Below are 27,619 nucleotides of genomic sequence, written 5' to 3' on the forward strand. Positions count from 1 at the left end.
AAAAACTACCAAAAGAATACACTGGTGAGTTTCTATCCCATCAAAACAAAGTATGCAGAACAGTTTAAAATTCTTTTTATATGTTGTTTTGAACTGCCTCACAATCTAAAAAGATGTTGAAGACATTGCCTGCTATATACCTTGGCCATGCCTCATATTTTTAAAGAGAGGAGGGTGAGGATTTAAAATACTTCCCATAGGTTTTGAATGTCCTAGAAGAGAAAGAGTGTTGGAAGGCTTAATATAAAAGAGACAACTTGAGTATGTTATTTTTCTAGAGTCTTACTTTTAAATTCAAATATTATGTTCAACTAAGTTGAAATGAAATTTTTGTGCGGGTAGAGAATGGGAAAGGGACAGGAAGGGATACAGGTGCTGTGAAACAACTTGTAATCCCCTGAGGGACAAGAACAGGAATTCAAAGAATCACCAGCACATCATTCAGTTCTGTCAGTATAGTGTCTGCTTAGCATATAAGCAGAGTGTAGAGTGTGCATCGTTTTCTACTTCTGCAATGATTGCTCTGGGGGGGGGGGTCAGAGAATCAGCGAGTCACCTTTTGGCATTCGAGTCATCCCACTGAAAAAATCCATCTCCCTGAAGATAACTTATATATAGTTTTGAGATCTATAAACCATTTACGAATTAAAAAAATCAAGTCTACTATAAAAATTAGGCATGGCACTTTCCATCCCCATAATTTCAAGAGTGAATGAAGAGTTACTTACTTTGGCTACATGGCTAGCCTCCCATTAGACGCCTAGTGAAATATTCTTATTTGCTTTCATCTCTTCTTATTCTGGAACACATCATGTTTATTTCCATGCATTGCTCTTTCTATCTGCTTTAGCTCTGCATTTAATTTAAATAGGAAAGCAGCTCTGGGCTGACTCATTATTTAAATTGCAGTCCCCACCACTCCCTTTGGATATAAAGGCATCTATATACACAGATATTTTGTGTGTGTGTGTGTGTGTGTGTGTGTTTGTGTGTGTGTGTGTGTGTTTGTGTGTGTGTGTGTGTCTGCAGTTAGGAGGCAAAAAGATGGATAAGTTAAATGGTAAATTCCTGGGCTTGAGAATGAATTATACACAGCACAACACCCTCACCTGTATCCTTGACAAGTGTTCTATTGGTGACTCTGAGATAATTTTTAGTTTTGTACTTTGCTCACAATCTTACTATCATTTTCTAGAAAAGAATCAACACAAACTAAGGCTTTGAAGATAAATTTTATAGATTAAAAATGTAATTCTATTTCTCTTGCAACTTGTTGGACATTATAGACAATAGTGGCTTTTCTTTCTACCTCCTCTAGTGTCATATAAAACATTGGACCAAACACTAAAAGAAATTAAACATAACCTAAATCACCTCTTGTAGTATGAATCATTCTCTTGTTATCTAATAGTCAACTTTTAAAAAGTTACATAATTTCATGTTTAGCAGATTCTGTCATCTAGCTGTGGGGACCAACCTCAACAGATCAACATCCTCATACTTTTCATTAATTTAATTATCTGTAATTATAATTTCAGTTTTCATATATACACAGCTAATATGTGTTTCTCTATGCATTTGCACACATGTCTACCTTTAAAGACAGAACAAACCGATTTACTTACAAAGACATGGCTCTATTTTGCCCATTGAGTCCACTATAGGACAAGCATCCTCCATGAGCATTAGAATATTGGCAGAATCTTATCAAGGAGGAAGTTAAATTTGAAAGCAAGCCTGCTTTACAAGTTCTTTCTCCCATCCCTATTCTGCCCAACCCACACTGTACCTTCCGAAGGGGTTTGAGCTTGGTCTCCATTATGAAGTCATACTTGCAGAGCTCACAGCATCGTGTGTCTGAGCTCTTGATCCACTGGTGGAGACAGGACTGGTGGACAAAATGCAAGGTTCCTGTGCAGCGACAGGGTGTGATGAGTGGGCTCTCTTCATCTCCTTCACAGTGACAGATCCTGGGGAAAAATTCAGAAAGAATGAGTTCTCCTAGAGGATGTCACTCATCCAAGGAGTCCTGCCTTGCTTATATCAGGGTGTATCAGAAACTGTAACTTCAGAATCTAGACAATCTAGAACTTATGGACCTTTTACTCCAACTTTGATGGTAGACCCAAACCTGTGATCAATATCAATTTACTTCCACATGATAGTTATTAGACTCAAGTCATATGAGAAAGCATATGAGGTTTGTGCACAAGAAACACATTTCATTCTGACAGTGAAGCCATTTAAAGAGCAAATCTATTGAGTTTAGTATGTTTAAAAGGTTTCTGTCTACTGTGTTTCATATATAAAAGTCATGGCTTAGAAGCCTCCTAGAAAAGTTGGGCGTGGTGATGCACACTCTAATCCCAGCATTAGAAAGGCAGAGGCAGGGGATGTCTCCAAGTCTAAGATCAGCCTCATTTATAAAGCAAGTCCAGGAAAGCCAGGAGCATGTAGTAAGACATTGTTGAGAGAGGGAGGATAGAGAGGAGAGAGAATTGAACAAGACACACTACAAAGAATGTTGTAGTTTGATAACTTCACCATGTTATTTTGATACAACAATTGCAGGTCACATTGTATAATTATGGGACATTACTACTATGAATGAATTTTGAAATGCTTAAAATGAAATCAAATTACAAGGTCAATATTAAAAGTCTAGTCTAATTGTATCACCAAGAATTTCCTAGGAGAATGTGCATTGATTAGGTCACAATGAATTGTCAAGGACTATCATCATATAAAATTCACAAAAATTCCTGGTCCCATAAAATTCTAGCTCAGTAAGTGCTACTGTTTGCAAAGTCAACATTTCTGTTTATAAATTCAGAGTTCTATTAGTTTCTGGATTAAAGTGAATTCTATTTCAAAGATTTATAGTCTTTGAATTCTTCATTATTCCCATTTTAGAAAAATTTCTCCTTGGATGAGATAAACCTTTCATAATTCTAAGAAGTGATTTAAAAACTCAGCCCTTGGCTGGAAAGTTGGCTCACCTGAGATAGCTCTCTCCCTCCAGTGTTAGGACTCAGCTGGTAACCCAAGGACCCATGTAGGACAGAGAATTGAGACAAGATGGGAGGCAGAGAGAAGAGCATCCTTGGAAATGTGGGACAACAAGGTGAGGATGACCTCTGAGGTCTTTTTGATGTCACATGAGTACTGAACACGTACGTGCCTGGACTCACACAACATGAACATACATGAATACCTTTGTACCTGAATCATACATATAAAAGAGAAAAAATTCTTAGCCAGTAATTTAATATTTTACCCAGCTGTTGAGAGTGGTTAACAAACTTCATTAGAAATATTTCTGTATAGCTATTCAAAATACAAGCACTGAATATAACATTTAAAAACCTTTTAAATCTAATAGTGATCCAGTGTCAGGCCGGAAGAGTACATGTGTAAGTTTCTGGTACTTCCTTACAGGTGTTCACATTTGTCTCCATAAGCAGGAGTTTTGAGGACAGGACTAAGAATCTTAAAATATGCTGTCTCCCTAGAGAACTAGAGGAAGCAAGGCGGTTGCTCACATAGCTAGTGCAGAAAGTTAGACGAATTGAAACTCAGTGATCTACCAACTTTAAAAGAAAGATGTGTGACAGTTCATGTGTGCTTTGTATTTATTTCTTAAGTAAAAACAAAGCCAAAGAGCACTAACTTCTATGCCTTAGGGTAGCCAGTGTTGGATGAAGACAAGTTCACAGTCACTGTTCTCTTCTTCCTAATTGAGTTAGGGAAGTGAAAGGTAAGCTGTGGTATTTCATATAAAAAACCAACATGGTACAGGAAAATGAAAAATTATCTGACATTTTGAAGGTCTAATCTCCTAACATCTCCTTTATCTAGACCTTGGGTACAGAAACTGGGCCTGTCATTCTTGGTACCACACTGATGTCAATCAACAGAGTGTCACAGCTTAGGGTTTCCTAGATGTCGAATAGTTAATATGTCATCCTATAAAAGCAGCCAGTGTTAGTTGTATGTGTGTTTTTGGGGTTGACTGTTTGATATTGGGTAACTAGTTGGTGTGTTTTTCCTCAGAAAGGACGATGTCTCCTGCTCCCAGCTTCCCTCAGTTGCAAGTAGTAGTTCTTTGTGGAAAGGTGAGGCCTCATGGGCTTTTCTCCATCCAGTTTGTCATGCCTATTGTTGTCATCCTTGAAATCAACAGGTTATATTTAGGAATATACATCTATATACAAATACATGTATGCATGCAATGACAATAAAAAAGGGCCATGCATTTAAAGGAGAGTGGGAAGGGTTCTATGGGAAACTTTGGAGTGGGGAAAGGGAAAGGAAGAAATATAACTAAATTAAAATCTCAAAAGCAATCAAACCAAAATCAAACAAACAAATAGCATCCAGTGAAAGAAAACAAAATTTTCATTTCATAGTATTAGATTATAATTTTATTTTTGTAGCCACTGAAATCATATAGCATGAGAAGTGATACTTTCCCATCTTCCAAATTAGTCACTTAAAATTATTATTCAAAGTAAGGAGCTTCACTGTGGTTTTTCCTACATTCATTGTTCTTGTTGAGTCTCTCCTGACTCCCCCTCCCATCTCCCTTTCCTATCTCCTTCTCCCCTTTCCACTGGTCCTCACTCTCCTTACAATGCCCCCTTCTTATCACACATGTTGTATAATCCTCTAAGATCTCTATCCACTCTCATGTCCCCTTTCCAATTTTATGGTACATACTCTCTTCCAAGTATAGAATATTCACATTTTCCATACAGATTAAGATCTAGGATCCATGTATCAGAGAAAGAAATGATATTTGACTTTCTGGTTCTTGTTCAACAATAAATGTCAGTTCCATCCACTTTCCTTGCAAATGCCATGATTAGTTTTCTTTATGGATGAAAAGAATAATATTGTACATATATACTATATTCTCTATCATTTCATCTGTTGATGGGTACTTGGACTGGTTTATTTCTTATCTATTATGAATAGAGCAATAATGAACAGAGATGTATCTCTGTGGTATGATGTGGAGTCTTTTCCAATATACTAAGAAGTGGCACAGTTGGGTCATGTGGTAGTCTTTCTGAGAACTCTGTATTGATGTCCACAGTGAAGAAACCAGTTTAACTTCCACCAGCAGTGAATAGGGTCACCCTCCCCAACACCCTTACTAGTGGTGTTTGTGACCTTGCTGCTAGTTATACTGATTCTGCTGAGACTTATTCTGCATTGAGAATGGAAACCAGGATCTCTGCAACAGCAGTGAGCACTCAAACCATGGATCCACCTCCTCAACTCCCTAGAACAGTTCAATGTAGACTTTTTGCAGTCCCCTACCTTAAAGTATCCATGGCTTTTGGCTATTAAGAACAGTGTACATCAGCAGTAACAGCATGATCCACAAATGAGTCACCCTAATCCTTTTCTTCAAATAACCAAGGAATTTAAGGAAAGGTTAAACATAGAAAAAAAATCACAATGCAGATGTGGCATGAAATAAATCTCACTGCTCCTGTGGACAAAAGTTCTTTCTTGAAAAGAAAACAGGAGTCAACGTCATCTGATAATTAAAAAAAAAAAAAAAGATTGTGTCAAATGCTCTACCCAAAGCCTCAGGCTCTGACTCTTCCTGACACACACACACACACACACACACAGACACACACACGCACACCACACACACACACACACACAAGAAATTTATTCAGAAGTAGCTGTAAATAAAGACCTCAAGTCAACCTGACCTTGCCAGTTTGCTGATTGTGGTCCCAACTTCCTGTGTTAAACTGTCTGTCTTTTTTAGAAAAATCAGTTAATATCTTTCCCTAAAGTAAACTGGAAACAGCCTTTGCTTGTAATATTAAAGTTATTTCCCATAGGGAAAATCAAAAGCTTGATTCATTTTCCTTTCCATTTTATACAATGTACATTTGCATGTTTTTAGGATTTTGAACTTTTTCTAAATTATCTAGTTCAAGTTCTACCCCAAGAGTCTTCTACCATGCTTAGATTGTTCTGATAGAAAAAAAATTAAGAGCAAAATATCAACTTCAAACCTCTAATAAAAATAAAAAGTAATGTGATAGTGCCATTAAAGAAATAATTAAACATCTTTAAAATTGATGTTCATCACACAAATCATCATCATTATATTATAGACAAAATCATGGCAATGAAAACACAGGCTTTTCCCTGTAGAATGATTGTACAAATACAATGATGTCAATGCTTTAAAAAATTATATTGTAAAACATTTGCAATGTAAGACATTCTTATTTGATGGGAATTATAAGCTTGCGGATTCAGTGATTCTATGAAGCTGTTCTTGAATTGTGTTGTTATTTGACATTCAGGCATTTTAGTGTCTGTTTACAAATCCAGTCAGTGCATGTTGAGATTCTTATATACATAAGACTTGAATTAATGTATACTCCCTTATGTCTTATGCTTACACAAGATACCAATGCTATGGTCCAAACTATATTTTAGATTTGTCTATGGTCAAAATGTGCTTACCTTCATTACCTTTGTGTTTGAGTTGAAAAGAAAGAAGTCTATATTTTTGGTTATATATTTTTAAAACTTTAAAGATAACATCTATTATTAGTATTATCATTTTTAGTGTGTGAGGGTTGGAGGTTGTATATGTGTGTTGCCGGGGGGGGGGGTGGTGGGGGTGGGGGAGGGTGGGGACCAGCATTATTGCATTCCTGTGGAGGTTGTAGGCAAGCTTGTGGGTGTCAGAGTCCTCCTACTACCATGTTAGACTTTGGGGTTGAACTCAGGCTGTCAGTCTTGGTGGCAAGTACCCTTATCTGTTGAGACATTTTGATGTCTCAGCCCTCAAATATCTTAAAATGACTTCTACCTCACATCTACTCCCTTACCAATCTGATGGGAGATGTCATTCTGTAATGATATTTCTCTTATTGGTTAATGAATAAAGCACTGTTGGCCAATAGGAAAGCAAGACAGGCAGGACTAGGAGACAGAGGAGAGAGGAAGAAGTAGGGAGGAGATTCAAGATGGAGGATTGAGAGAGAAGAATGCCGGGCCTCTCCGGTAAGATAAGACCATTTGGAAATACTTAGATTAATAGAAATGGGTTAATATTTAAGATAGTACTAGCTAATAAGAAATTCTAGTAATAGGCCAACAGAATTATATCTAATATAGTCTCTGTGTGTTATTTGGGGCTGGCACGGTAGAGGGCCAAGACCTGCGGGAAAAACTACTCATAATAAAATGGCATCCAACGTGGACCAAAGAACTTCCACTTAAAACGTAACAAAAGTTTAAGAAAGGGTTTTAAGAACAAAAGAACAGACACAAGCAAGGCTTTTTAGTAACAGCATATTTCTTAGTTTGACACTGTTTTGCTAGAGAGAAACAGAAATTTGTACGGCTCCTTTAAGGGAGATTTCCTGACTCAGCATAAGTGGCAAAAAAAAAAAAAAAAAAAAAAAAAAAAGGGCAAGGTTTCTAAAGAGCTCTGCTAACAACTTAATGGTGTGTATGAGAGCTGGAAATGGCAGTGGCCACATCTCCAAGCCAGCAGCATGCTGCTGGATGACAGCATAGACAAAGGTAGAGAACACATCTCTCAGTTCTGGTGGTAAAGGCACCCTTTACCGTCTTTGATAGACCTGGGCCAATAGAGCTGTGACTTTCATTTTAACAATGTTTTTTAGCAGATAAAAGACTCATGGCCAGAAAAAGATAAAGATTTACAGTAAAGGCAGATTCAGATTAAGAAAAATCTCTAAAGGCTTTCAGTGTGTTTTAAAATATATGTAGGATGGGGAGAGAAAAAGAAACAGGATAAAATGGTTTAGAAAAGAATAATAAAAAGAAAAAGAGTAGCTGGGTGTGGTGGCACACACCTTTAATACCAGCACTCTGGGGACACAGGCAAGCAGACCTCTGTGTTTTCAAAGTAAACCTGGTATACAGAGTTAATTCCAGGACAGACAAAAAAATAAAAAAATAAAAGTAGAAGAAATAAATTTTAAAAAAGCCACATGAAGATGGAAAGCACACAAAGAATCGGAATACTGTATGCTATGATATGTTCTTTAAATTGCTCAATCACTAAGGAATAATTGCTATAATACACTTGATTATCAATGCTTCTAAATTAATCCAATTTATATACTTTAAAAACGCTTTGACTTCAAATTTTAAGTCCAAGGGCAGGTGACTGGGGAAAAGGATTTCTACTTTTGTTTCCACAGAAAATAAAAAGCTATGGATTCCTTCCAGATTAACATGGTTTGATTAAGCAAGAACCCCTGAAGCAGTGTCCCAGACGATCCACCATTCAAAACACCTTGGACAAGGCAGCCTTCCAAACTACAGCCAGGATTTCTGCATCTTCTTAGGATTCCCCATGACAATGCCCCCTACCAGCAGGAAGCAGTTTGGAAAGAACCCACACCCAAATTCCCAAATATTGTCTATAAATGTTTGTTTTCATTTAAATGGGATTGGTTATAAATGGTTAATGACCACAACCAATCTCTTTAAATGTAAAACGGGGATTATGGTATAGATATGAATACTTTGTTTTGGAATGGATTTTCCTTTATTGATATAATTTAAGGTCAATTTTGTGATATGTATATTTCTCCTCCTGTTTAGGCATTGTGTTTATATAGCTCATTTAGAAATATAATGTATAATTTAGCACAGATTATAGATAGTTACCTATGATAGTCAAAACTTAGAGTTAAGTTAGTTAGAATTTCAAGATGTATTTGAGATGGATAGGCATTCTTCAAACCTTTCAAAGACCTACAGAATATGGCATTTAAAATGGTTTAGGGTTTTTCTTAACAGTGATGCACAACTGCTCCTGGAAACACCACCTGCATCAGAAAGGAAGATGGACATTGAAGAAACTTTATGGAGTTTGCTTCCAACTCCATATGCAAGACTAGCCATTTGGGCAAGATACTGCTCTTGTCTGGACTGTTTGACTTTATGCTGTATAAATTGGACATGCATGGCTCACAGAAAAGTGACTGCTAATAAAAGATGGACATTGATACAGGGTTCCTGCTTCATGGAAGAGTCTTTCAGACTTTCTGTAGGACACAGAGAATAGTGACTGACAAACTGCCAATAGAGGTAGACAGTGTAAAGTTTCCTGCTTTGCTGAGGAGTCTAACAGACACACTATGGCCTATGGGCTGAAGATGGAACATTACAGAAGAACTTCAGGTGACTGGCAGGGTGAGTTGCCTCTGTTATTTCTAGAGTTTATATATCATCCTTTTGTGGTCTTTGATGGAGTCGAAGACAGAGTTAAGGTTATAGTTTTCCTAAGTTAGAATTAAAGTTAAGTTACATAAAGGACTTTAGACTCACAAAGATAAGATAGATGATAAAATATTTTCTTTAAATCTTGCTAAATGTTAATGGACTGAACATTGTTTAACTATGATTCTTATTTGATAATTGTTTTGTTATATATTTTACTATATTAAAGTTAAAACCCTTCTTTTTATTTTAGACAGAAAATAGGAGATGATGGGAGATGTCATTCTGTAAATATGTTTCTCTTATTGGTTAATGAATAAAGCACTGTTGGCCAATAGGAAAGCAAGATAGGCAGGACTAGAAGACAAGGATGATTCAAGGAAGTAGTAGACAGGCAGGACTAGGAGATGGGGAGAGAGGAAAAAGGGAGGAATTTCAAGATGTAGGACCAACAGGGTAGAATTCTGGGCCCTCTCTCTGGTGCGTTTCTGGAACCAGGCTGGAGGGAAAAATACTTATAACTCCAATCCCTCTTGGCTCATTCAGAATACACACACACACACACACACACACACACACACACACACACATACATGTGTGTGTGATGATAACAAACAAAGCCATCTCAATGAGAATTGCAATGGTTGTATAACAAAGTTATAGTTCATTAACTTTAAAGTCAACCTAGGTGTCCACCAGTAGACAAATAAGTAAAGAAACTGCAGCATAAATGAACAATGAAGACTTTCATTAGATTTTCTTCATTTCCAACTTACCTCTTCCCTATTTTATGCCAATTTCACCCTCTCTGTTTTGTCAAATCTTTCTATGTCTACATCTATAATTATTGTCTATATTTTTTCTGCATGCTTTCTCTAACTAAATGATTTTTCTTTAATTTTGGGGGTTTTGAGACAGGGTTTCCCTATGTAGTCCTAGCTCTCCTGCAACTTTCTCTGTAGACCAGGCTGGTCTCAAACTTACAAAGATCCACTTGCCTCTGAATCTTAAGGGCCTGGCTTAACTAAATGATTTTTAAACATAATAATATGGGTACTTCTAGTGAGTTCAGTCCTAAGCATTAAGGGTTTGATATCCGGTTTTGAACTAATTGTTTAAAAGTACACGTTATTTACTTATCTATCTATTTATTAGTGTAGTGTGTGTGTTTGTGTGTGTGTGTGTGCATGCATGTGAGTCCCAGGCACCCAACTCAGGTTGTCAGGCTTGGCAGTGGGCACTTTGCCTACTGAGTCCTCTCACCAATCTCCATAAACTGATTTTGCTAAGCCAAAATCTTATTGCAAATATATATTGACAGAAGCATAATGGAAAACACCAAAGCAGAGTTGAGGCATTGGTGCTGAAGGGATAAACTCCTCTCCGAAGGACTAAGGCATCTCTGACCCTGTCTCTACTCCAGGGAGAGAAGAGACTTGAAAAAGTTTAATTTTTAATTTTTATGTCATCTTAACTTTAGGACGAAAACCTTGAGCTTTTTCACAGGCAGGGTGGAGAGGCCACAGAGAATTAGACATTAAACTAAAGGCAAAGAAAGGCACGTTCGTTGAATAACAGTCATAAAAACAAACAAAACAAAGTATTGAGAAAGAAGGGATAGAATATTTTTGGAAAAGTGCAAGGATTCATGGGATGAACACAGACACCTTTTCTTGAGAGCAAGAACTAAAGGAGAAAATGGCAGATGGAGATGAGAAGGTGGGGGAGATAGCTGTGAGGGGTTCTGTTATCTCTTGCTACAAAAGATATAATACATTTGTACACTCAACACAAGGGAGGAAGACATAGGGTGAAGGTCTTACATAGACTGTAAATAATAATACTGATGATGATAAAAAGCTGCTTGGATAAAGTGATGGGAAACTAACCAAGCATGGGTATAAGATTTGTGGCTCAGCCTTGAGGTCCCTGGGGAGATTAGATGCCAGGGGTTTATAGTAATTGCTTTTAACACTGTTAAAAGCATTGGTGTGAAGAGAGGAATCTGCAGTGTGTAGAATGTCACTGTCTCCACATTGCTGGCTTAGGCACAGGAAGGACACAGAAAGGAGGGCTCCTGCACACCAGACGGCACAGCATGAGGACTCTGTTGTAAACTTTGACTCTGAGGAGTTCCACAAGTGAAACTATCCCAGTTACTGTTGTAAGGATTCAGGCATTGTGCTGGCCTGCCCCTATCACCTGGCAGGATGCACTCAGGCAGTACCCTGGTCAGCCCAGGGTTCCATGAGTACCAGTCTGCACACAGGTGCAAAGCACCCCTTTAAAAGTCAGATCCTATCCACTTCTACTCTTTTCCCTCTCTATTTCCCGCTGTTCCCCTGGAGCAGTCAGAGCTTTTTCTGTCTCCCTCTTCTTTTCTGTCCTTTCTCTGTCTCTGTGTCTCTTTATCTCCTTTCTTCCCCCATTTCCCTTTCTAATAGAAAAACTTCACACTTAAGTGATATGTACCTGGCATGTTTGTCCCCAACCTCCATCACCCTCGCTTGCCGTGGAGTCCTCCAAGTTTCCCCTCACGCTTTATCATAACAACTGCAATATGGGAAACTGTGCACCTGGTATCCTGGAGGTCACAAGGCAACTGAAGAATTGTTGGTAAAGGTGATGGCATTCAGCAATAACTGTGTGTGTGCAGGCAACCATGATTCTCACGTAGAGCTTCCAGTGCTTTTTATTTCATACTGTGCAGAATTATTTGGTTCTTAAGTTGCAGAAGTAAATCGGGTCCTGATGGACTTTACTCTTTGTGCCAGTATGTTAGGAAAAATTCTCAGTTTGCTCATTTCAAAAGATGAGTTAAAAATAATGCTTAAGGATATATGAAAATTAAATAAGATCCTCACACTTCGCCCATTGCAGTTACACGGATCTCAGCGTATTTATCTATTCATTTAAAACATACGATTTTTCACACAAATTTGAACTCTTAAAAAATTTATTTATTATCCCTGCAGACCAGAAGAGGGCACCAGATCTCATTGCAGATGGCTGTGAGCCACCATGTGGTTGCTGGGGATTGAATTCATGTTCTCCAGCCCCAGGTTTGAACTCCTAATTCTGTTATGCATAGCTATGGGATTCTCATGTCATTACTATTACTTGTATGCATTTGGCTTATATAATGCATTACCTCCAAGGGTTCAGTTCTGACTGCTTTTTGCAGATAGTTACAATGCACACCCACAGAGACAAGGGTATGAATTCTGACTCCATACAGTGGGTTGGAAGACATTGTATCTGAATCTTTGAGCCAGCCATGACAAAATCCTTGCCTACAGAAAGCAAGGTGAATGTGAAGATTTGGGAGACATTTGTGACTGAGCTTAGTTTTATAGTTTGCTGTAATGGATGGCTTAAGACCAGTTTTTAGAATTGATTTTCATATTTGTAAACTCTTACATGGCTGTTAGGAGGCTTGTGATAGCTGGGAAAATACTGTAAAGTATAAACATTGCCGTAAAGGAGGGCAGGACTTCTAACACATAATTAGTAGAGTCAACAGGAATTGCTTCTAGATACTTCAGTGCAAGGCTCTACATGTTGTTTTTTTATTTTATTTTAAATTTTTAAAAAATAAAATAATGTAATTTTCCATGTCTCCACTGAGTACAGGAGCCTGTTATTCTTTCTCTCACAGAGATGTCATGTCAAACAGGCAGATGTTAGTTTACTTTGCTATTGAGATTGCATTTCTACAAAGGCCTCATAGTCTCACGTTAGTTAAACCTGAGGGCACAGTCACATTCTCCCTCCCTGACCTCTCTCCTCTCCAACAGCTTCTGCACTATTGACCAGTTTTCTCCCTTGGAATCCCCCCCCCCTTTTTTTTTTTAAATTTTGGCTTATGTCATTCTGCTCTTCTATCACAATTAAAGTTGGGAAGCCTGGAATCAGAAGGTACATACAATGATTACAGTGATTAGAATAGTGACAAGTGTAACAAAAGCCTGAAAATGGGATTTTGTAATCTACAGGATGAAAATGATAGAGAATACAGAATTCAGTCTAAGTTTTTAGCTAAGACTCTCTACTATATTTCAAAATTATAAGTGTAATGGACTACCTCTTACAATGTGATTATGGTGACTGTGAGACAAATAAGATAAATGCCCATGTTTAACATCTCAGGGGAGGAAGGTGGGAAAGACAGAGATGGCCTGACAGTTGTCTTCAATTATGCAAATGTCTTATGTGTGAAAGAATGACAGTCTTGTTTGTCCCTCGCTGGTCTGTGTGAGGAGAACTTAATGGACCTAAGTTTTCATTATGAATACAAAAATGCAAGTAAATGAGTTTTTCTGAGACGGAACAAGGAAGTGACCCTCCTATTTTGTATTGGTGGCAATCAATACAAAATGAGCCCGAGAGAACAGGACCTCACACTTTTTTTCCCAGGGTGCTGTTCCCACCCCATTCTTCAATACTAGGCCAACATTTCTCCTCCACTTTTCCTGCGAGCTTTGTGCAGGAACCTCTTAGTTGTTCTTAACTTCAACTACTGATCTTAGACTTGTGATTTTCAAATATCCATGTCAAAGCCCTGCCTTTCCAGTAGCTCTTCAATTCCAATAACTGAATATATGCATTGGGATACTTACCACTACATCTCATCTGCAAGTTGCCTCCCCCACCTTAAAAAAATTATTTCTTTTACATTTTAACCACAGTTTCCATTTTGTCCTCTCCTCTCATTTGCTCCATCACTTCCCTCTGCCCTCCTCAATCCACTCCTCCTCTGTTTTTGTTCAGAAAGGGGCAGGCCTTCCAGGAATATCAACAAAACATTGTATATCAAGTTGCAATAAGACTCATCTCCTCTTCTTGTATTAAGGCTGGGCAAGGCAATCCAATATGGGGAATGGTTTCCCAAGAGCCAGCCAAAGACTAAAGGACAACCCCTGCTGTCATTGTTATTAGTCCCACAAATAGACCATGCTATACAACTGTCACTTATCAGTAAAGGGCTTAGGTCAGTCCCATGCAGGCTCCCTGGCTGTTGGCTCAGACTCTGCAAGTTTTTTATGAGTCAGGTTAGTTGTTTTTATGTATTTTTCTGTGATGTCGTTGACTCCTCTGGCTCCTACAATACTTCTTCCCTCTCTTCAAAAGGATTCCCCAAGCTTGGCCCAATGTTTGGCTGTGGATCTCTGCATCTGTTTCTATCAGTTACTGTATAAAGGCTCTCTGATGACAATTAGGGTAGTCACCAAACTGATCACAATAGAAGGACAGTTCAGGCTATTGCTAGGAATCTTAGCTGGGGTCTTCCTTGTAGATTCGTGGGAGTTTCTCTTGCATCAGGTTTCTATCTGTCCCTGAAAAGCACCCCCTTTCTAATCATCTCTTTCAGTAGAAGGCAGAATGGATTTCCTTTTTTAAGCTCTCATTTCATAAGCATTCCCGTCGTCTCTGGGTAAGTACCTCTTTCATCTTTGAACCTTTCATGTACTCCAGACCCTATGTTCAAACTGCCATTAATATGCTAATATTTCTCTTCAGAATTTTTGAGTATTCTTTTTCTACCCCTACTGGCTTCTCTCTGGCAGGTCTTTTCTCCCCTCCTTACCTTCCTGTCTTCTTCCCTCCCACTCCTTCTCAACTCTTCTTATCTCTTCTTCCTTTTATTTCCTCTCTTCCCTATTATCCTCAAGTTCTGACACATACTAAGCAAGTATTCTATCCCTATGCTCCACACGCATTTCCTCTGTGGCAGCTCTGAATTTTTAACAGATGAACAAATTATTTTTAAGCTGTCACCTAGAAGCCACAACCAAGAAGTCTAACTAACACAGCTGCCTAAACATGACCTTAGTAGCAACTCACTGATAGACATGTTAACATAGAAGGGGAGAGAGCTCAAGAGGCTTCAACCCTAGACAAAGAACAGGCAACTAAGGAATGCTGAGGCCAGGAGAAATAGTCTTCCCCAGGGAATTGCACACCAATAGCCTATACAATGCCAAATTGTCAGCATTGAAAACATGTGTAAAAGTAACATTGTACAGACTGAGCAGGTTGTATGTAGGAACACACACACACACACACACACACATCACACAGCAACAATTAAAGAAAAAGAGGCCATGAATTTGAAATGGAGCAGGAGGGTGAATGCTGCACATGGAAAGGTTTAGAGGGAGGAAAGGGAAGTGCAAAGTGATGTAATTATAATTTCAGTACATAAAAAATTGAAAAAAAAAAAAAGATTTTTCTCCTTCCATTGAAAGATGTTCTTGAAACATAGTTACTTAGAATCTCTTAAAACACTAACTTCTTGAGCTGGGGACTCAGCTCCATTGATGGATTACTTGCTTAGCAAGATGAAATCCTGGTTGCCTAGCAAGACATAACTCAAGCATGATGGAGCCCACCTGTAATCCCAGCACTTACAAAGTAAGGCGAGAGGGTCAATAACATTTATGCACCACAGCGTGGTATAGTACTAACTTCTGTGAATTTAGCAGCAAGTTAAGTGCTCTTGTGGAAAGAACTTGGCTCTTCTTAAGCTAAAAGGCAGCATAGCAATTTTCACTGTGTTATCTGCTCAGGGCAGTTGAGTCACAAATGTGTCATGATGTGATCCACATTGAGGACAATTGGTGTCCTTCTTAAAAGAAACATTGATGTTGTATTCGTAAGTAAGCTTCTATGTGTGTCCCATGTGCACTGAATTACTGTAACATCTTGTGTTTCAAGTTCTACAGCAGTAAATTAGGAAAATCAAGTGTTTATTTCATAGAATTTAGTTAAGAATTAAATTAATGATCACCAAACTTATGGAATACTGTTTTCAAGTGGGCTTCACTTTTTCTTTTTGAGATGTAGTCTCATGTTGCTCAGGCTGGCCTTGAACTTGTTATGTAGACAAAGATGGGCTTGTAGCTCTGAGCTTCCTACCTCTCCCCACTAAAGGCTGAGGTAGGAGGCACCCGGACTCCAGCATGTCACTGTGTTGATGGACTCATTGATGTAGACCATAACCTATTACTATAACATATTATTATGAAAATAAGTACATTCTTGCTGATCAGTTGTGGCATAATGCTGCTTTCATGTATTTGTATTTTGATTAAGTAGAAAGTGTGAAAAAAAAGTGGAAAGTCTGTCAACAAGTCAGGGTAAAAACAACTAACCATTAGACCATGAAGGAATTGATGCTGCCAGACCATCATACTGAAACATGAACAGAGCAGAGACCAAAGGGGGCTTAGGCAAATGAGCCAGCAGTTCCCAGAAGTGCCTACCAGTTATCAGGGAATTGTTTACAGCTTGGGAAAGTTCACACAGAGTTAAAGTGAGGAATGTGTAATAGTTTTTAGATACCGTGCAGTCTTCAATTTGCATTTGAGGAACTGAGCTGAGGTGTGCCAACTCTGTATCCTATTTGAGCAGCAGAGGAAGTCCAGCAGGGTGATTTTCAGCAGAAAGGAGAAGTAACTCAGCTAATAAGTAGAGGAAAAGGTGGACAGCATTCACCAACAGCTTTTACTAACAGCCACTTCCAGCTCTGCTACGTGATATGGAGCCAGTGTACATTTCTATAATTAAAAAAGGTTTTAGAAACCAGATTTGTAAAATTTTCTTATTGGAGATGGTGGTAAGTTTACATGACTATCAAACCTATGATTTAAAACATTTTGAAAATTCAAATAAAAACTATTAGTATTGCCTTATTTAATTAAAATGTTCTAGAAATAATGAGTAGAGCTTTGTATCATAATCGTGGCTACTTTGCATGTTTTTTTTTCTTTAAGAAAAAAACCACACAAATGAGTGACAACTTCTTATACATCAGTGATGTTTACAAAGTGTCTCATTTTCTTAATGCAGTATTTTCAACTCAAATAAGCTGCTATGTAACATGACTTCCTGAGTGCTATTTTGTGCTCTAATTTGTTATCAATGACTTGGGCGAAATCTCTGACCATCTGCATGGGACTGTAGGGAATGATAAACAACCAAGACATGATATAGCAATGCCCCTAGCTCCTCATGATGTTCCTGGAGCCAATCCAGCTACATTTTCTTGCCCCCAGATATCACACCGAGGGATAGATAATGGAGAAGGCAATGATTATCCTACTGTGCCAATAATGCAGGCAGAGAAGGCCAAGTCCCAATTTCATTCTAAGGCCTTGGGTTCAGTATCAGATTGGGAAGGTTTGATTGGCACTGTTTCCTCTAGGCACCCCTCTCCTTTGGAGATGGTATCTGACATCTATAGTAGGAACTTAAATCTTAATTGGGTTGGAAGAAACAGAGATTCTTGTATTGTTTAAACTAAGGGATTGGTTTCACAGTGGAGACATGAATTTTTTTAGATTGTATTTATTTGTTATATTTACAGAGATCATCATGCATGTATTTCTGCAGGCTCAGATCTCATTATAGATGGTTGCGAGACACCATGTGGTTGCTGGCAATTGAACACAGGTCCTCTGGAAGAGTAGTCAGTGCTCTTAATCTCTGAGCTATCTCTCCACCCCTAAGTCATAAGTTTTTCACAGCTGTGACAGAACCAACTGAAGGGAGGGCAGGTTTATTTTGGCTTTGGAGGGCTTCTGTCCACCATGATGGATAATGCATAGCATGGGAGCAGCTTCCTTAATGGTGGCAGTGACAGTAGCTTGTGTTGGAATTCTTCTAATATCACAATGGACCAGAAAATGCAGTAGGCTAGAATCAGGATTGAGTGTCACCTTCCAAGGCCAGCCTTCTGTAACCTACCAGCTTGGGTGTATCTCCTTTTTATTTAAAGATCTGTTATTTTTATTTTTATCTACATGGGTGTGTATACAATATACATACCAACAGCAGCCAGGGGAAGGCACCAGATTCCCTGAAGCTGGAATTATTCCTCCCTGACTTGAGTGCTGGGAACTGAACTTTGGTCTGGAAAAGTAGCGAGTGCTGAACCACCTTCTCAGCCTCAAGTTCTGCCTCTTTAGAGCTCAGCATCCTTTCAAATAACATTACAGTCTTGGATTCAAAGGTTTTGGGAATAAACCCATGGGATACATTTCAGGCTTGAACTGTAACAGTAGGAGAGGCTATTTTAAAGGCTTCCTTTAATTTTTCATTTTTCTTGAGACAGGCTCTTGCTGGGTGGCTCAGGCTGACAAAGAATTTACAACCCCCCTATTCCAGTCTTCTAAACTCTGGGATTATAGGGACATGTTGCCATGCATAGCTTTGAGAATTTTCTTAGGAATCTGTTGGGGACCATCAACATTCTCACTACCTCAGGCCTCTGAGATAGAAAATTACTGCCTCTTAAGAAGTAAGTAGAATGTTCAGCAGAGCATTCCTAGATACAGGCTTTTGGTTTTACAAGAAGTTAAAGAGTAGCTCAGGATATTCTTCCTGTTGTATCTTTAAAACCAGTTAAAGAATAACTCAGGATATTCCTCTGGCTGTAGCTTCACAGCCAGTTGAAGAATAGCTCAGGATATTCCTCCTGCTACAGTTTTACGGCCAGTTAAAGATTAGTTCAAGGCATTCCTTCTACTGACCCTTTCATCTTGCCTACATGCAGACCCTGCTCACATCCTGCCTGTGGCCTTTATAAGCCTCCCCTGAGAAAATAAAATTTGGCAGTTTGATCACAACATCGACTTGCTACCATTCTTCTTATCTCTTGTCCTTCGATTCCCTCTAAGTGTTTCCCAGTTCATCGTTGGCTGCCCTACGGGTCAGGGCAGAAATCTCCTTGGGCTTGTAGAATATATTGTGTTATCTCCAACTTTTGTGTTGGAATATATAGGCTTAAGAATGTCGAGAATAGATCTCCATTAGTTTTAAGATTGGCTATATTTTCCCAAATATCTCTCACGAAGGAGAGTCGAAATGTTAGGATGTAGCTTTTAGGATAATTCTTCCTCTATGAAGCATCATTTCTCTGTCCTACCCATTGTTTTCTAATTTAGGAGACTAACTTCCTTTGAAGGCAAAAGACACAGTTTTCCTTCAAGACTTTTTGTGTTTTCTGAACTTTCTTTATGATTTTTGCTGAACAGAAGTGACTAAGTTGATAATATTAAATGCAAATCCCAGAGTCAGGATCTTCTCTTTATTTTCTGAGACATCATAAAGATTTGTCTTATATCCACTTGAAGATCTCTTAGGGATGAGTCTTAAGACCAAAAAATTCAAACTAGACATACTTATATGCAGGGAATTTTAGTGTTATTAGGCCAAATTTTTATCATCCACATGCCTCAATAAAAAAGGTAAGCAAAAGATAGTACATACTCATTTGCCTTTACAGCATAGATACAGTCAGAGAGGTATATGCTGGCTGTCAGATGCAGCAGGTAGCTAGCTCCTACAAATACATGACATTTAACTTCATAGATACATAGAGGCTTTAGGGTTATTTACAAGAGAGTGGTTCTAGAAGCTCCAAAGTATTGTATACTACCATTGCTCTTTAGTTGCCACCAGAAAATGATGGTAAGTCCTTATTGCAAACATAAGCTGTCCCTTCAGATGGCTTTGAGGTTTAGGGTCTCTCACGCCTGGTCTCTTATTTGTAGCACTTTGATCCTCATACTTGAGTGTACACCAGACAGACATACACAAGTTAAAAGCCAGACAGCTAGATTCATTTCCAGACTTTCGGAGCCAGTCATCTCAGATCCCTTGATTTGTTTATTCAATGAATTTCCAGATGCAGATTTCATGTTTTCCTTAAAGAGCCATTTAAAAGTAAGTTGCCTTATTCTATACTAACTTGTTGAAAAATTTGAAGTTTAATCCAAGAGAGTTTTCTATTCTAACAAAGAAGCTGCTCACTTTGTAACTATTATCTAACAAAGAAGCTGCTCACTTTGTAACCAGTTTTCCCTAATTGCTTTTTAAAATTCTCTCCCCCTCTTTTCTTTTCCACCCCTCTCTCTTCTTCTCTCCCCCAGCCTCTCTCTTACTATGTGTATATACATACATATATACATACATACATACATATATACATACATACATACATACATACAGCCAGGGTTGGGTAACTTCTATTTTACAATCATCATGTATACTCTTTAAAATTCTCTCATACTGGGACCTCCAGAGGGATCTGGAAAATGGAGTTTTTCCTTTGAAGGTCTCAGGTGAGTCTAACAGGCAGCTCAGGTTGGGAATGTGGTTGTGAAATGCTGTTTCAGGTCCATTTTAGTGCCACTGGGTAGATTGTGAGGCTTTACAATCCTAACCGAAGCAAGATGCATGGAATCATTTATGGTGATTTTATGGCTTGTAATTCATTGTTTTCTTTTTATTATTTATCCATGTTTTCTCCATTGTCACCATCTTGGAGTATGGCAAGCATTTTAACTTGGTTACATCTGGAGAGATGTCAGTGCCTAGGTTTTTCGAAAGAATTTCCAAAATAGAGATGGCAAAATTCATAAGGCAAGGTTCAGAAAGGCTGCTTAAAAATGAAGCAGTAAAAATTAATGGCTTTAATAATGTTTGTTGGGAAAGCTCAGTATAATGCCTCAAATAAATCTAAATTTAAGGAGCCAGCAATGTGCCTCAGTGGTACATTATTCAACCTGGGCAAGGCCCTGAATTTTGTCTGCTGGACTGGAAAAAAGTTATTCATCTTCATGTGGAAGAAAGGTCTCAGTAGAATGTCTTAAGTAAAATCTGTCTAAAACACAGATGCACCTGTGTTATGGCATCTTCAGTTCTACACATACCTGGAAGAGAGTCAAGGTAATAAAGAGTTTCCTGTTTGGATACTTCTTTCATCTGTGCTGGAAAACACTGGATGGTACAGATCATCCAAGTGAAGTGAACAAATGAAAACTCATTTATCTGTTGAAGAGGCATTTTAATGTATGACTAAATTAGATACTAGTGTTTATATTGATCCAAACCTGAGGATTATTACAGAAGACTTCATGTGAATACAACTATTCTGCAATGGTTGTAAGGAAGAGGAAACATAGATATGGTAATTTGAGTTGAGGAAATGTCCAGGCTAGTGATAAAAATCACAGTTATAAATGATTTGGTAGCTGTCTTATCGACCAAGTCACAACAGTGCTCATTTTCTGTTTGGCTGAATATATAGTATATCTAAATGCAGTGTACATAACTGTGTTAGAAATGGATTTATGGGACAGGTTGTTTGTTTTGCTATTTAGGGAGAAAAATTTCATATTCTCCAAATTCATCAAAGGAAACATGCATTTGAAAATAGATATACTCCTGAATATATGCTGTTTTTGAATGAAAGAAGTAGCTAAACTTCATGGAATTATTTTTCCTGTTAAAATTTTCACTTTGCTTTGAGTATTTAGCAAACTTAGAAATTACAGAAAAGGAAAGAAAATAAATGTTACCTAGTATAAAGATACGAATTGCATGAAGACAGGCTGATATATCTCAAAAAAACATCTTATATTTACTTTTGCCTGAGGTTTTGTGAGATTACAAAATTTCCCACTGAGATATTCAAATTGACTTCTGCATGTTTTGGAAGCAAATAACTATCTACATTTGTTTGTACTTTTTTGAAAGCATAGCTTAAATAGCTGTTCTACAGAATACATGCGATTTCAAAAATTTGTAGGACCAACTTAGCCAGATTAGAAAGCATAATTGACTAATGTCAATGCAGGATGTTCAGATTATATGAAATCACTTACCAGTCAGATATAATCAGCATTCTTGATGACACCACCACTCCACAATTTTATAATTGTGAGCAATTATAAAACAACAATAACAAAGCTCCAACTAAGAACAATCTGTAGCTGTGCTCCAAAGGATGGCCTCATGCCCATATAATACTAACTGGACTTACACAGAGGCAGGGGGGTTAACATGTGAGGGAGAAAGGGTAGGATTGGATAGTGATGTGATCATATGAACATTGTATATATGAATTAAATTCTTGAGGAACAGAAAGTGAAATAGCAAGGCATATCCTTAAACATATATAGGCATATAAAGGCCATTTTAATAATCCTTTTGATTTATCTATTTTAAATGTCTTATCTCAGTATCTTCATTGTTTCTAGTCATTCAAAATAAAATACTGTGATCAATGCTGAAGGAATGTATGAATAACACTAACCATTTTAAAATGTAGTATTGCAAATGATTTTACTTCTATTGGTGGAGAAATATTTGTGAAATAAAGAATCGTGGCTTGCATCTGAGTCTGTACACAGGGAATGTAATAGGTGCCATCATTCATTCTAATGAAGAGATCAGTTCTATGCATCATGGGGCAGAAAATGTGCTCATTTGCTATATGCACAGCTTGTTCTTCTCCTGCTATTACATAAGCAAAGAGAAGACCGCTTCACTTTTCCAGTGTTTAACCATCTCAGGTGGAGAGAGACTACAACATGGCTTCTGACTCTCTTGGGTACTCTCCCATGTACTGTGCCTCTGGAAGGTTAGCAAGCTATTTACATCTGTGATCTCTACCAACTCAGCTCCTGTCTTATTTTGTTTGCTTGTTTGTTTATTTGTTTGAAGCAGAATATCATTAAGTTCCTGTTGGCCCTGGACAGTCTAGGTAGCCAAAGCTAGCCTTGAATTGTTTGATCTTCCTGCCTCCACTTCCAGAGTCCTAGGATTACAGGTATGCCCCAAGACACTTCTTTTATCTGTTATTAAAATGAGCTAGTTAAAGGGTGCTCTTGATGCCCCAAAGAGTGAGCAAATCAAAGACCACAGTACTAGGAAGAGAATAAAACTTTGAGCTTTCTTTGGCACTTAGGAATGAATGTTTCCCATTGTATCACATAGGATAACCTCTCTAATCTCAACACTACAGATGGAACATATTATCTTTTACCCATTATGGTGGTTTGGATGAAAACAAATACTTTGTCCCTAGTTGCTGGAACTATTTGGAAAGGATTAGAAGTGGTGTAATTATTGGAGGAGGTGTGTCACTTTGGTGGGCTTTGATATTTCAAAAGCCCATGCCATTTCTAGTCTCTCTCTCTCTCTCTCTCTCTCTCTCTCTCTCTCTCTCTCTCTCTCTCTCTCTCTCTCTCTCTCTCTCTGTCTCACATATTCCATCCTGGTTGTGTTGTATTATGTGAGCTCTCAGCTACTGCTCCAACACCTTGCCTTCCTGCCTGCTGCACTGCTCCCTTACTCCCATCACAATGGTCATAGAATCACCTTTTCAAACTGTGAGTCCCAAGTAAATTCTTCTGTAAGCTGCCTTGGTCATGGTGTCTATAACAGTAATAGGAAGTTCCTAAAACAGTCATGGGAAAAAACTCTGACAACAACAGATGGTCAGTCCCTTGTGTACCATGGAAAGATTACAGTCTACCACTAACTGGATACAAACCTAGCATCAACAGGTGAAAAATATAAAGAGCAAGAGTTAAGGAACCCTTTCAGAACTAGAGACTAAGAAAGAGAACAAAATCACCACAGGAAATAATATGCCCAAGGAAGTACAGATGGCACTACATATTGGTGTTTTAACAGTCTTCACTGAGCAGATGGTGGAAGGTCATCTAGGTGATGAGTGAGTCCATGAAAAAAAATCTTCTCAATGACTGATACTTATTTAAAATGTACTGTAAAAATAATTTTATAGATCTAGTGAGATGTCTTAGCCAGTAAGGGCACTTATTGCCAAACCTGACAACCTGAATTTAAATTCCAGGACCCACATACCAGAAAGACAGAAAGGACTCATGCAAGTTTGCAAGTTGTTCTCTAACTGTCACATGTACATTGTGGCATACATGTAACATATAACACACACACGCATGCACGCACTCATGCATGCACACATGCACACACGTGTGTGCTCAAACTGAAGAGTTTGTATTATATACAACTCACCATCTAGTGTACAACTACTCACTAAAGTGTTATTTTACTTCAAAATTTTTACCTGCATCACATTTGTCCTGGCTTTTATATCTCTACTTTACCTAATTATGCATATGTAAAATTGGTAAGTACCAAAAGTTTTGTGATGTCCCTCCTTTAGGCTCATGCTCAACTGCCTTGCTTGTCTATGTCTGTAGTTGAATGAGCTATTGCAGAGGGAAATTATATTTCATACACACTGCAGTCTCCATACTTACAGGCATGAACCCAGACAGGATTTCAACACTATTTTCTATCTTACCCTAATTTGCCCTTGCTATTATCCTTTATAAAAGTACAGAGGAGGTCCATCTAATTTGAAGTTCAGAGACATAGTGAGTACTTTATTAGCCTTGGTATGTCATAAGGAACACTTCTTTATTTCTTAACTTAAATTCAGATTTTATGGATGTTTAACTCAGTAACCAATGTCCTTAATCTGAGAAGATCCTACAAAATCACCAAATAAAACATCCAATTTTTGTAGATCTATATGTATCCATACCTAAGATGTTGTTCTTTACTTGGGGATCAAAGAAAGATATACCCATTTTATCTGACATCCAAATGTTCCCATTTTGGTCATGGTTTAATTTAAATTATATATGTATTTATTATTTATCTGTGGGGCATTTGGTTCTTTCTTCTATGTGGGTCCAAGGGAATGAACTCAGGAAGTCAGGCTTGGCTACAAGTGTCTTAACCCATTGAGGCATCTCATCATCTAGTGCTTTACAAATTCTTATAGAGCTCTGTCTCAGTAATGAATGGCTAGGTATGAAGATCAATTTCAAACAATTCTTACAGACTCTCAGGATCAATATTTAGAAGTTATCTGGGTTAGTTTTATAATTTATTTTTTCCCAAAGCATGTTCTTGTTCTCAAAAAGTTGTCATTTGCTACTATTTGGCTATGTATTTGAGACAGAATTTTACTGTGTAGTCTTGACTGACTTGGCCCTAGGCTCACAGAGAACTATCTGCTTGCCTCTGCCTCCCAAGCACTGGGATTAAGGGTAAGAGCTACCATGCTTGGCCCTCAAACAGCTTAATAAAATGAGAACATGCAAAACACACATGAAAGTTACAGCATAGAATGTTCTGACTCTAAGCAACTCAAGCAAACCAGGTCATTTCCAGGAGTTTCCCCTTTAAAGAAACTATGGAAAGAATTCAGGAGGATTCCTGACTCATTTTACATTGTGCATCCAGTTCTCATTTCCATCCCCATGGTTTGTGCAAGCTTTTCCTCTTAGCATTCACTGGTTATGAAAGCCATTTCAAAAGTACTTCTTGAGCAATACAACAATTGTGGTAAGTATTGGGAGGCAGAAAATGGATGAAAGACAGTGTTATCTTCAAAGACTACAGGGAGAACATAGAACAAATGCACATGAAATTAGGATAACTTGAGTACTAGGTATGTAGTGTTCACTGTAAGAATTTCAAGACAGGAAAGATCATTGTGGGTCATGCTAGCTTAGAAAGGCTTTGGGTTAATGTGAGGTGAAAACTGAAGTGTATCTAAGTCTGAGCATTTGGAGAGGAAAATAAAAAGAAAGAAAAACCACATTTAATGATGGTGTCACTGAGCACTCTTTAGTCTTCTAGGTTGTCTCTTCCTCCTTTCTCTTAATTCTTTTCCACCTCTGCTACTGATGGTGCTCTTTATGTGATATTTAAATATCCTTTCCCAATCCATAATGTTCCAGAAGAGTTGCTGATAGCTCCATTTTAAATACAGCATTCCTACCCAAGGGCTTCACCCCTATATTCCTGGTGTGATGGACTCTAGGATCCCTGTGATCTAGGCCAGTCTAATGATATTCCTTACATGGGATTGTTTTCCAAGTGCTTGTGATCATTTCCTTTCTTTTTCATGCCACTGCTAAGTTTCCCCTGTCTACACAAACTCTCCCCTTTTCAATATACAGAAAATCGGTCTTTAGTTAGAGAAAATGACAACACACAGGAAAAAAAGACAGCCACATCATTTGAGTCTCTCAAATTTCTGGAGCTATCTGGACATCTGGATTTCTACAGTTAATGAACTATTATTTTCTTTTGATTTTTTAAAACAGGGCTTTCCTGTATCTTCCAGGATGTCACTGAACCCTTGACCACTCTGTTTCAGCTTCCTAAGTATTATAAGCATCTGTCAGCATATCTAGCTTGAGGCACCCTTTTCTGTGTCCACATACTTTGAATGAGTGCTCATCAGTTGTAGGTAGGCAAACACAGACAGGAGCAAAATTAAAATGTGGCCTTCTAGCACATATGGGTCCAGAGAAAAATTGAGTCAAAAGGACACAATTGGAATAGTAGAATCGAAAACTATGACACAGAACTGAAGCAGCTTCTGGGGAATGAAATGCTGTGACTTGTTGGAAAATAGACACATTCTACATAGGTGGAAGAGGAGGCAGAAACAGGATTCAGGAAGCTTGTGGGCTCCCAGAAGAAAATGGGTTAGTTGAGTAGAGGAAGTGGCTTTGAATGGGGGCAACAGCCTGGCCAGGATGATTAGGTTTCTGGTAAAGATGCAACTGTATCAGCCCATGATTGTGAACAAGAAAGAAACTGAGCTATGCTTTGTCAGAATTCAAAGAAACTAGACACATATATGAAAAATTTAGCTCCCCAAACTCATCTTTTGCTTCCCTTTCCTCCATTTTCTTTCAATATAAACCATGAGGAGACTTACAGCATAGGACAATGATTCTCAAGACAGGGTATTTAATCTGAAGCATCAATATCATATTGGAGTGCCCCAGAAATTTAAATTCGCAGTCCCAATGCTAGAGTACAGAGGACCCTAGGAATGACCATGGTCTGTGGTTTAACAAGCCTCTTAGTAGATGTAGATTCCTGGTCAGGTCTCAGAACTACAGAGTCAATAATCCCTTTTAGGGAGATTTTATAGTGGGCTAGGTCACCCAGAATTGGATCCTATGACTTCAATTTCTTAAAATTCCATTTTCTTTAAATGTATATAAAAACTGTTGAGCAGTTTGTGCTATCTGCAAGGTGTTGTTAACGATCCGTTTGAAATGTCAGGGAGAAAAATGATGACAGTTAAGCAAAAAAAAAAAAAAAAAAAAAAGATGCATTTTTAGCAGTGAAAAATGTGTTGTGTGTTTTCTCTCACATGTGGAATCTAAATTTTGCAATAACTATGGGTGTGTATGTATGAGTAAGGCAGAAGGATTATTTGGGATGAAGAAGGAGAACAACAAAAGTGGTAAATGATGGAGGAGAATGGGAAAGATTAACATGCACGGAGGGGAACAAACCAGCAGGGCAAATTTGTCTTTAAAAATGAATAAAATGATTAAAGAATATGCTATGGAACTGGCCTTGGGGGTTCTTAAGTTAGGAGGCCAGTAGAATGTCCTGGGAGAAATGACATTTGCAATCAGTCTGCTGAGGGTCAGAGGAGGAAGGTGGTAATCTAGGCCATGTAAAGAAAGGGCCCAGATTCTTTTATGGA

General features: G+C 38.1%; 1 protein-coding gene across 4 annotated transcripts in view; it reads right to left on the reverse strand.

Moving 5' to 3' along the window:
• Positions 1 to 27,619, reverse strand: part of Marchf1 (membrane associated ring-CH-type finger 1) — a 528,109-nt gene that overhangs the window by 57,450 nt on the left and 443,040 nt on the right. For all 4 annotated transcript variants that reach the window (XM_051181944.1, XM_051181945.1, XM_051181943.1 and 1 more), the window contains exon 6: positions 1,790 to 1,970. In XM_051181944.1, coding sequence (XP_051037901.1) covers positions 1,790 to 1,970 — 181 coding nt within the window. The remainder of the gene's footprint in view (positions 1 to 1,789; positions 1,971 to 27,619) is intronic.

The sequence above is a fragment of the Phodopus roborovskii genome, unplaced genomic scaffold (assembly GCF_943737965.1).
Source record: "Phodopus roborovskii unplaced genomic scaffold, PHOROB, whole genome shotgun sequence".
Lineage (NCBI taxonomy): Eukaryota > Metazoa > Chordata > Mammalia > Rodentia > Cricetidae > Phodopus > Phodopus roborovskii.